The following is a 12226-nucleotide window of genomic DNA, read 5'->3' on the forward strand; positions in this document are numbered from 1 at the left end:
GGGCAATGAAGTCACAGTTGTAATACAGTATCAGGAAATGTATGGGCATGCACTTTTTTTTTATTATTAGTTTTTTTTTATACATTTTACAAATTAAAAAACCCCAAATCACAGTGAGGAACATTAATACAGTGCAAAATTAAGCATACAATGACAATATGATACAAAGAAAGAGAATTTTTAAAAAAAGCACCTAAATTGAAGACAAGTAAACTTAGTATCCTCCCCCAACCCCACAACACAAAAAAAAAACTCCAGACCAACAACAACACAATATAGAGAATATAAATCAGGACAATCAAACTCCCAGACTGTGAATACACTCAGCAACAGAGGATAATAATGCCTACTACCAGAAAAAAAAAGGCAGCTGAAAGCAAGGGACCGAAAAGAAAAAAACCCTAGTCAAGAGGAAGGTTATGAAAGTACTCGATAAAAGGTCCCCAGACCTTATGGAACTTTAGGTCCGAATTAAGAACTGAATAATGGATTTTTTCGAGGTCCAAGCAGGCCATAATGTCATTTTGCCATTGAGCATGAGTGGGCGGGGCAACATCTCTCCATCTAAGGACGATCAAGCGTCTAGCCAGGAGAGAGGCAAAGGATAATATTCAGTATTTGGTCAGACTCAGACGTAAATCTGTCTCGCCCCAGAAACCGAACAGAGCAATTAAGGGGTTTGGTTCTAGGTGCTGATTCAGAATATATGATAACGTAGTGAAGACATCTTTCCAAAATTTCTCCAAGCTAGGAAAGAACCAGTACATATGAATGAGAGAGGCCTCGGCCCTCTTGCATTTATCACAGAGCGGACTAATGTTAGGGTAGAATCGAGATAGTTTAGATTTAGACATATGGGCTCTATGAACAATCTTAAACTGTAAAAGGCAATGGCGAGCACAAAGAGAGGTTGAGTTAACCAATTTGAGAATCGAGTCCCAGCTCTCATCAGATAAGGAGGTATTTAGATCCTGCTCCCATGCCATTTTAATTTTATCCACAGGGGCCCGTCGTAAGGCTGCTAATTTATCTCGAATAATTGATATTAAACCTTTACCTAGTGGATTAAAGGAAAGAAATAAGTCCATAGCATTTTTTGCAGGCATTTCAGGAAAGTTAGGAATTAAAGGAGCAATAAAGTGTCTAATTTGGAGATATCTAAAAAAATGAGCATTGGGCAGATTGAACTTAACAGAGAGCTGTTGAAAAGAAGCGAAGCGATTATCAATGAAAAGATCTTCAAAATGTCTAATGCCCTTCCTATACCAAACCTGGAATGCAGAATTGTACTTAGTAGGTAAAAAAAGGTGATTATGTACGACAGGACTGGAAACGGAAAAACCATGGAAACCATAGCATTTCCTAAACTGAGCCCATATACGCAAAGTGTGACATACACTTTAATAGAAGGAATAAAAATGTAGACTATATTCTTAATGGGAGAGAATTTAAAAAAATTGAGATGCAAAGGGACTTGGGACACCTTATGCAGGATTCCCTAAAGGTTCATTTTCAGATTGAGTTGGTGGTGAGGAAGGCAAATGTGATATTAGCATTCATTTCTGGAACACTAGTATATAAAAGCAAGGATGTAATGCTGAGATTTTATAGGGCACTGGTGAGGCCTCGCTTGGAGTATTGTGAGCAGTTTTTGGGCTCCTTATCTAAGAAAGGTTTTCTGACATTGGAGAGGCTTCAGAGGAGGGTCATGAGAATGATTCCTGGAATGAAAAGGTTATTATTTGAGGAGCATTTGATGGCTCTGGGCCTGTACTTGCTGGAAATTAGAAGGGGGGGGGTGAGGTATCTCATTGATAGCTATCAAATGTTGAAAGGCCTTGATGGAGTGGATGTGGAGAGGATGTTTCCCAGTGAGGCAGTCTAGAATCAAAGTTCAGAATAAAGGAAAATGAGGAGGAATTTCTTCAGCCAGAGGGTGGTGAATCTGTGGAATTCATTGCCTTAGGCAGTGGAGGAGGCCAAGTCATAGCGTGCATTTAGGTACAGCTTGATAGTTTCTTGATCAGTCAGTGCATGAATTGATACAGGAGAAGGCAGGAGAATGGGCTTGTGAAGGAAATGGCTCAGCCACGATGAAATGGCGGAGCAGACTCAATGGCTGAATGACCTAATTCTATTCTGATTTGTTCTGGTCTTAATGTCTACCATATTGGGCCCAAGAAAGATCTTCAGAAATGTTGACACCCAGGAACGTAAAACTGCTTATTTTTTCAACAGCTGATCCTTTGATGAGGACGGGTGTGTGTTCCCTCGAATTTCCCTTCCTGAAGTCCTCAATGAATTCCCTGTTCGTACTGACACTGAGCTTACTGATCACTGGCTGAACTGAACCTGTTAACTAACTTTCAGTGAATTCATTCACTAATACAATAATAGTTTCAGCTATTTAAAGTTTAAAATTCTAAAGAAACACAACCAATCATAACACACCTCTTTTGGGATCTTCCAAGATAATTTGAAAACATGTGATGAGTTAACCCTGTGGGAATTATAGCAATTGTTTATGAATACAGCAAGGGCACATGAAGAGTGATGTACCAGACAATAGGGCAGTACGGTAATGTAGCAGATAGCATAATGCTTTTACAGTGCTAGTGACTGGGGTTCAATTCCCACTACCGTCTCTTAGGAGTTTGTATGGTCCATGTAAGTGTCTTTCATGTGCTCTAGTTTCCTCCCACGTTCCAAAGACATATGGGTTAGTAGTAGTCATTTTGGAGATGCTATGTTGGTGCCTGAATCATAGTGACATTTGTGGGCTGCCCCCAGCACAATCCTTGGACTCTGGTGGTTGTTAACACAGCAATGGATTTCACTGTTTTGTTTTAATGTAATGTTTTACATAATGTTTTAATGTACATGTGACAAATAAAACTAATCTTTAAATCATTAATAAATTTAACAGCAATCTTTTTAACACATTATGCATAATTTACACAATGACAATTACATTAGTGCAAAATTGAGGAGAGCGAAAGAAAATAAAATATAGTCTGATGCAGTGTTTCGCATGTCGGTTCAAGAACCTGACGGCAATGGGGAAGAACCCTGAGGTTGGATCTTCAGGCTCCTGTACCTCCTGCCTGATGGCAGCATTGATAAGAGGGCATGGCCTGGAAGGTGAGTGACCCTGATGGTGGATGTTGCCTCCGTCAGACATCACCTCTTGTAGATGTTCTCTATGGTTGGGAAACCAGTACCGGTGATGGAACTGGCTGAGTCCCATCACTCTCTGTAGCCTTTTGTGCTCCTGTGCATTGGAGTTTCCGTATCAGGGCATGGTGCAACCAGTGAACAGCTATGAAGTGTTTTACCTTGCCTAAAACAGAACTGTTTCTGATTTGTGTTGAAGGTCAGTATTACAGTGTGCAATCGAATGGGAAGTCTTGGACTTAGCATAGCCGGTGGGAAAGGATCGACTCCATACAAAATCAATGATGACGTAAGTTTCTCTCTGTCAAAAGTGAATTGATATTACTTGGAATTATTTGTCTCTTAGAAAACATATATTCTTAGTATAGTTTATTTAACATTGAGCATAGTTGTGAACAGGTCATTCAGCCCACGATGTTGTGCCAATCTAAATGTCCTCCTCTTGTGTATCATCCATATCCCCTCATTCCCTTCATACTCATGTGATCATCCAAAACACTTAAATTCCACCAAACTGCCAGCGTCCTGTACTACCCCATGTAATCTATTCCTGGTGCCTCCCACTCTCTGTGTATAAAAAAATGTCCCTTATATGGCCTTTCAACTCTTCCCCCCCCCACCCCTCTAGCCCTAAAAGCGTGCCCTCTGATGATTTCTGCCCTGGGAAAAGTTTCTGACCATCTACTCTATCTGTGGCTCTCAGAATTTTACAAGCCTCTGTCAGGTCTCCCTTCAGACTGACACTCCAAGGAGAACAACCTCAATTTGTCCAAAATTTCTTCATAGCTCATACCATGCAGTCCAGGCAACATATTGATAAACCTCTTCTACACCCTCTCCACATCCTTTCTACAGTGCAGTCTGACTAAAGCTTTGTATTTATTGTGTTCATGTCCCTCCTTGCTCAATGAGGTGTTGGTTTTTTTAGAACTTGAATCTGCTATTCCACAAACATAATGAGATAATTTTCACGGAGCACTACAGCACAGAAACAGGATTTTAGGCTCATCTAATCCATGATGAACTATTATTCTGCCTACTTCCAATGACCTTTATCTGTGCTTTAGCACTCCATACCCCTCCTATCCGTGTAGTGTTATTTCTTAGACCTTAAGACATAGAAACACAATTAGGCCCATCAAATCTGCTTCACTATTCTATCACGGCTGATTTATTAAGCTATCAATCGTATTCTCCTACCTTCTCCATGTAACCTTTGATGTCCTTACTAATCAATATACTGAATGACAGCTCCCATGGCCATCTGTGGCAACGAATTCCACAGAATCACTACCTTCTGGCTAAAGAAATTCCACCTCATTTCTGTTCTAATAGGACATCCTTCTATTCTGAATCTGTGCCCTCCAGTCCTGGATTCCCCCAATCCATGTCCTATCTAGATCTTCCAATTTTTGATAAATTTCAATGAGATTCTGTCTTGTTCTTTTAAACTCCAGTGAGTACAGACCCAGACGAATCAAACACTCATACATGTACCCTTTCATTCCCAGAATCATTCTGATGAAACTCCTCTGGACCCTCTCCAAAGCCAGCACATCCTTTCTGAGAAAAGGGGCCACAGGTGTGGTCTTGTGGCGGCTCATTTCCTAGCGTATGCGAACCGACTCACAATTAGATAGCCTACGGGGGTTTGCGAGCACAGAGCTTTGGAGCCTCTTCGCCATGGGGGGCCGGTTGACAGAGGCTTAAAAGTGAGGCTGAAGTTTTCGAATAAAGTTTTTCCTTCGACTGCAGTTACCGACTCCGTGTCGTAATTTTAGCGCTGTTTGTAGCACACCGCTACAATTGGTGACCCCGACGGTCCAAACGATTTTTGGACCAGAAATGACCGACGCCGCCTCTGTTCATGCGGTTTCGTTGAAACTGCCGGGTTTCTGGACACAGCGCCCGGACCTATGGTTCCAGCAAGCCGAAGCCCAATTCCACGTTCGCCGGATCACCTCAGAAGACACCCGCTACTACTACGTGGTGGGCTCCCTCGACCAGGACACAGCTGCCCAGGTCGCGGAGTTCGTACAGTCGCCCCCGGCAGACGGCAAGTACACGGAATTCAAAGCCCTGCTCCTCAGGATTTTCGGACTCTCACGGCGCGAGCGGGCTGCCCGTTTACTGCACCTGGATGGCTTGGGCGACAGACCTCCATCGGCTTTAATGAACGAGATGTTGTCTCTGGCCGAGGGACACACAGGCCTCATGTTTGAGCAGGCATTCCTGGAGCAGCTGCCCGAGGACATACGCCTGCTGCTGTCCGACGCGGATTTCAGTGACCCCCGGAAGGTGGCAGCCCGGGCGGACTTGCTGTGGAACGCCAAAAAGGTGAGCGGGGCGTCCATCGCACAGATCACCCAGCCACGCTCCCGGCAGCAAACCAGTCCAGGCCCGGCCGCAGAGCCCACTAACCCCCGGCCCAATGACCACTGGTGCTTCTACCACCAGCGGTGGGGCGCAGAAGCCCGCCGTTGCCGCCCGCCCTGCAAGTTCCCGGGAAACGCCAGGGCCAGCCGCCGCTGATGGCTACGGCGGCTGGCCATCGGGATAGCCTCCTGTATGTGTGGGATAGCAGGTCGGGACGCCGCTTTTTGGTCGATACTGGGGCTGAGGTCAGCGTTTTACCTCCGACAAGTTACGACACTCGCAGCAGGGCACCGGGTCCCCCCCTGAGGGCCGTGAATGGCAGCACAGTAAGGACCTATGGCACCCGTCAGGTGCAGCTACAGTTCGGCCCCAGCCAGTTCACGTGGGACTTCACACTGGCCGCCGTAGCCCAACCGCTTCTGGGTGCGGATTTTTTGCGAGCTCACAGCCTGCTGGTTGACCTGCCCAGGAAGAGACTGGTACACGCCGAGACCTTTCAGACGTTCTCCCTGGGCGCGGCCCAGTTGCCAGCCCCTCACCTCGGCTCCATCACGCTGTCCGACAACGACTTCACCAGGGTCCTGGCGGAGTTCCCATCGGTTCTGGCACCGCAGTTCACAGCAGCCATGCCCAGGCACGGCGTACAGCACCACATCCCGACACAGGGACCACCCCTCCATGCCCGTGCTCGGCGGCTTCCCCCGGACAAGCTCCGACTGGCGAAGGAGGAGTTCCAGAGAATGGAGGAATTGGGGATCATCCGGCGGTCCGACAGCCCCTGGGCTTCCCCCCTGCACATGGTGCCCAAAGCGACGGGGGGCTGGAGACCGTGCGGCGACTACCGCAGGCTGAACGAGGCTACCACACCGGACCGCTACCCTGTGCCGCACATTCAGGACTTTGCGGCAAACCTGCACGGCGCCCGGATCTTCTCCAAGGTCGACCTTGTCCGAGGGTACCATCAAATCCCGATGCATCCTGACGACGTCCCCAAGACGGCTCTCATCACCCCGTTTGGCCTCTTCGAGTTCCTCCGCATGCCGTTCGGCCTGAAGAATGCCGCACAGACGTTCCAGCGGTTAATGGACGCGGTGGGACGGGACCTGGACTTCGCGTTCATCTATTTGGATGACATCCTCATAGCCAGCGGCAGTCGTCAGGAGCATCTGTCCCACCTCCGTCAACTCTGCGCCCGACTGAGTGAGTACGGTCTTACAATTAACCCTGCCAAATGCCAGTTCGGACTTGATACCATTGACTTCCTGGGCCACAGGATTACTAAAGACGGGGCAACCCCTCTGCCCGCTAAGGTAGATGCGGTCCGCCACTTCCCCCGACCCACCACGGTCAAAGGCCTTCAGGAATTCGTAGGTATGGTCAATTTCTACCGCCGCTTCCTCCCTTCAGCTGCCCGGATCATGCGCCCCCTGTTCGCCCTGATGTCGGGTCCGAGCAAGGACATTACCTGGGACGAGGAGTCCGCCGCCGCTTTCGTTCAAACGAAGGAAGCTTTGGCTGACGCCGCAATGCTAGTACATCCCAGAATGGACACCCCTACCGCCCTCACAGTGGACGCATCAAACACGGCAGTCGGTGGGGTGCTGGAGCAGCTCATCGCAGGTCGCTGGCAACCCCTGGCGTTTTTCAGCAAACACCTGCGGCCACCCGAGCTCAAGTACAGTGCTTTTGACCGGGAACTGTTGGCGCTCTACCTGGCAATCCGGCATTTCAGGTACTTCCTAGAAGGTCGGCCCTTCACCGCGTTCACGGACCACAAACCGCTTACCTTTGCGTTTACGAAAGCATCCGACCCCTGGTCATCCCGCCAGCAACGCCACCTGTCCTACATCTCTGAATACACAACGGATGTCCGGCACGTCTCGGGTAAGGACAATGTCGTGGCGGATGCGCTCTCTCGCCCTACCGTTCATGCCCTTTCCCAAGGGGTAGACTTTGAGGCACTGGCAGAGGCACAGCAGGTAGATGAGGAGATTCCGAGTTACAGGACTGCAGTCTCTGGTTTGCAGCTCCAGGACTTCCCCGTGGGCCCAGGTGAGAGGACCCTACTCTGTGACGTCGCCACCAACCAGCCCCGTCCGGTCGTCCCCGCAGCCTGGCGGCGACGTGTTTTCGACTCCATTCATAACTTGGCGCATCCCTCCATCCGGACAACTGTCCGGATGGTTTCCAGCAGGTTCGTTTGGCACGGACTCCGCAAACAGGTCAGTGAATGGGCCAGGACGTGCATGCACTGCCAGACGGCCAAGGTTCAGCGGCACACCAAAGCCCCACCGCAGCAGTTCCATCCCGCCCACCGGCGTTTCGACCACATTCATGTGGATATCGTGGGCCCCCTGCCAGTGTCGCGCGGAGCGCGTTACCTCCTGACTATCGTGGACCGGTTCACAAGATGGCCAGAGGCGGTCCCGCTCACCGACACCACCTCCGAATCTTGCGCCCGAGCCCTGATCGCCACCTGGATATCCCGCTTTGGTGTACCAGCCCACATTACCTCCGACAGAGGCGCCCAGTTCACCTCCAGCCTGTGGTCAGCTATGGCCAGCCTTTTGGGGACTCAGCTGCTCCACACCACTGCCTACCACCCACAGTCGAACGGGCTAGTGGAGCGTTTCCACCGTCACCTGAAGTCGGCCCTCATGGCCCGCCTGCGAGGAGCCAACTGGGCGGACGAGCTTCCCTGGGTCCTTCTCGGCATCCGCACAGCGCCCAAGGACGACCTGCACGCCTCGTCGGCCGAGTTGGTATACGGCGCGCCCCTGGCCGTCCCCGGGGAGTTCCTACCAGCCCCGAGGGGGCAAGAGGAAGAACCCGCTGCAGTCCTGGGCAGACTTCGCGAGAAGCTCGGTAACCTGGCCCCCATACCCACTTCACAGCATGGGCGGCACCCGACCTGCGTACCCAAAGACCTACGGAACTGTAAGTTTGTGTTTGTACGAAGGGGCGGGCATCGGCCACCGCTGCAGCGGCCATACGAGGGGCCGTTTACGGTGCTCCGGAACAACGGGTCCACGTTCGTGCTGGACGTTGGGGGGAAGGAGGAGGTTTTCACGGTGGACCGCCTCAAGCCGGCCCATGTGGACCTGGCGCAACCGGCCGAGTTTCCGGCGCCTCGGCGCAGAGGCCGACCTCCCAAGCAGGTTCTGGCCCAGGCTGTGGACATTGGGGGGTGTATCGCCGGTTCTGGGGGGGGGGGTTATGTGGCGGCTCATTTCCTAGCGTATGCGAACCGACTCACAATTAGATAGCCTACGGGGGTTTGCGAGCACAGAGCTTTGGAGCCTCTTCGCCATGGGGGGCCGGTTGACAGAGGCTTAAAAGTGAGGCTGAAGTTTTCGAATAAAGTTTTTCCTTCGACTGCAGTTACCGACTCCGTGTCGTAATTTTAGCGCTGTTTGTAGCACACCGCTACAGTCTGATCAATGCCTTAGAAAACCTCAGCAAAGCTTTCTTCTTTACACATGCACATATCTGCATCTGTTGGACGTGTGACTATACATGTGTGGTACTACTTTATCACACGGACCTCCTGTTGAAACTCGGGTGTCCTAATTCATAATAAAAACACCTGGGTGTTGCTCGCTTTGTAGAAACCCAGAACTGATCTTTTGTTAGTGGCTGCTACTGTTTCATTATTTTGCCCATTAATCATTTTTTTTACACAAGTTATTCCAGTCATTAATTTGTCATACTTTGAATTTACCTGGCAAGTCATTTTATTCTTGCTTAACAGACTTCTCCTTTATCTAAATGCTTCATACTGAAAGAAGGTTTTGAATGATATTCTTAGCACCAGAAATATGTAATCTTCCGAAAACAACGCACACAAATTACTGGAGGAAATTGGCAGATCAGGCAGCATCTATGGAGAGCAATAAAGAGTTGATGTTCTGGGCTGAGACCCTTCATCTGGATTGGAAAGGCAAGGGCAGAAGCTAGAATAAGAAGGTAGGGGGAGGGGAAGGAGTACAAGCCGGTAAGTGAGGAGAAGGTGGGTGGGATGAAGCCAGAATTCAGTTGATCGGATGGAAAGGTAAAGGGCTGAAGAAGGATGAATCTGACAGGAGAGTGTACCATGGGAGAAAGGGAAGTGGGAGGTGATAGGAAGGTGAGGAGAGGAGAAGGGGTGAGAGGTGAGCCAGAATGAGGAATGGAAAAAGAGAGAAAGGTTGGAGTGGGCAGAAATTAGAGAAGTTAGGGAAATTGATGTTCATGCCACCTGTGTGTGACATGTAGTCTGTTACTCAAAAGCATCCTGTATTACTAATTACCAATTTTATGGTAGACTTTTAATACTGCAACTCCATTTGTAGAATTATTAACTAGCACTGATAATTTTCTTTGGGTGTGTGTTATGTGGTCCACTGCTAAGTGTGTACGGCTGCGTAGTTGGTAACTCTGTTGAGTTGTATACAGTGGGAATTATTGATATCTGAAGCCGTGTATTCCTGATCGGTGCTGCCCTCTGGAGTTCAAATCATCATCCATGTTAGTGTATGATTTCTGCCAACAAATCTCCATTTTAAAGTACAGACTAGTGGTCACCAACCTTTTTAAGTCCAAGATTCCCTACCTCGGCCTTAGTGAAAGGCAAACGTCTACCTACTAAATCATTTAGAGAAAAAACAGCTCAGATTGTACTTCCAATTTGAGGCCTTTTATTTGGGTTGATTGTATTTGAATTACATAAAATGCTTTTGTCCAACTTTCAAATTATTTCAACCAAGAAAACACTGTAACTATCATATCAAACAGGCCATAGCTGTCTTTCTTTAAGAATATTACAAAACTTCATACCTTTAATTCTAAGTTTCATTATTTAATTTTATTTCAACACAAAAAATAAATGAATAAAAATTGACTATTGCACTCAGTGTGTTGACCGGGGCTGAACACTTTCTGCTAGTTTCCTGAAATTTGGCTCATAACTGCACACAGCCAGTCTGAGACAATCTTTGAGGTGTCTGTCAGTAAGAGAGCTCCTGCACTTAGATTTAATAATTTTCATCTGTGAAAATGCAGTTTCACACAGATAAGTTGACCCGGAGTAGGCACTGACTTTCAGTGCACATGTGGTGAGATGAGGAAACTGCTGACAAGCCCCCAAAAGTCACTGTCCCTTCATCTTGCTTTAAGCTCGATGTCATTTTGCAAATCAATTGTTTCCATTTCAAAATCACTTGGCACACCAAATACTTGCTGGAATTTGGCTGCTATCTGTTCTATATCGATCAGCAGAAATGGGTTTGAAATAAATGCAGCAATACCTTTCATGACGTTTAACTCCCCAAAATGCCGATTGAACTCTATTGTCAGTTTGTCTAGGTAAGCACAATACTGCTCAGGGTGAAAAGCACTTTTTTCCTCGATGACCTGTAACATTTTCTCCAAGTTGGGGATGTGGGTCAGCCTCCCGTTCTTTAAATTTGAAATCCAAACACCGAGCTTGGCCTTAAACGCACTTACTGTGCTTATCATGCGGGGCAGGTGTCGGTCTTTTCCCATGAGCTCATTGTTAAGTGCGTTTAATTTAGCCGTTAGGTCTGTCAGAAACCCTAAATCCAATAGCCACACATCATCTGATAGTTCCTCGTGCTCCTCATTTTTTTTTCTACAGAGAAATTTTTATCTCAGGTGCAGAAAGAACGGAAGTAAAACCCCACAACCCCAGAAGCCACCTCCCTTTACCAACAGCTTTCTGCAGTGGGAGTATTGCTATATTACCATGATCCTAATTAGTATCACTCATTTTTATAGCGCTAACATTACAACAATATTTGTGTATTTATTTTTCATATTTTTTCGGGATCTGCTGGGAAAGTGTCAAAGTTCGACCGGTCGATTGCAATCAACTAGTTGGTGACCACTAGTATAGACCATAAGACATAGGAGCAGAATTAGGTCATTCAGCCCATCAAACCTTCTACACCATTCCATCAATGGCTGGTCTTAGATCTTACTCAGTCCCATACACTGCCTTCTTGCTATATCCTTTGATGGCCCAACCAATCAGGAAACAATTGAGTTTTGTCTTAAATATATGCATGAACTTGGCCTTTACAGCTGTCTGTGGCAGGGCATTCCACAGATTCACTACTCTCTGGCTAAAAAACATTCCTCCTTACCTCTGTTCTGAAAGATTACCCCTCAATTTTGAGGCCATGTCGTCCAGCTCTGGATGCCCCCACCATAGGAAATATCCTCTCCACATCTACCCTATCTAATCCTTTCAACATTTGGAATGTCTCAATGAGATCCTCCCGCTCTCTTCTAAATTCCAGTCAATATAGGCCCAAAGCAGCCAAACGCTCCTCATGTATTAACCCCTTTATTCCCAGAATCGTCCTCATGAGCATTCTCTGGACTCTCTCCAAAGACAACACATCTTTTCTGAGCAAACATGAGGAAATCTGCAGATGCTGGAAATTCAAACAACGACAGACATCTTTTCTGAGATATGGGGCCCAAAACTATGGACAATACTTCAAATAGGTTCTGACTAGTGTCTTATAAAGGCTTAGCCTTATCTCCTTACTTTTATATTCTACTCCTCTTGAAACAAATGCCAACATTGCATTTGCCTTCTTTACCCCAGACTCATGCTGCAATCGCATTGTTTCCTCAGCACTCCCTACCCCTCCACCTACCTTTGTGTCAT

At 47.6% G+C, this 12226-nt stretch overlaps 1 protein-coding gene across 1 annotated transcript in view; it reads left to right on the top strand.

Annotated features, from left to right (window-relative positions):
• LOC132400758 (tyrosine-protein phosphatase non-receptor type 13) overlaps positions 1-12226 on the top strand; it is a 54378-nt gene that overhangs the window by 17716 nt on the left and 24436 nt on the right. The window contains exon 4 of the mRNA XM_059982084.1: positions 3374-3463. Coding sequence (XP_059838067.1) covers positions 3374-3463 — 90 coding nt within the window. The remainder of the gene's footprint in view (positions 1-3373; positions 3464-12226) is intronic.

Source organism: Hypanus sabinus, chromosome 10 (genome assembly GCF_030144855.1).
Source record: "Hypanus sabinus isolate sHypSab1 chromosome 10, sHypSab1.hap1, whole genome shotgun sequence".
Classification (NCBI taxonomy): Eukaryota; Metazoa; Chordata; class Chondrichthyes; order Myliobatiformes; family Dasyatidae; genus Hypanus; species Hypanus sabinus.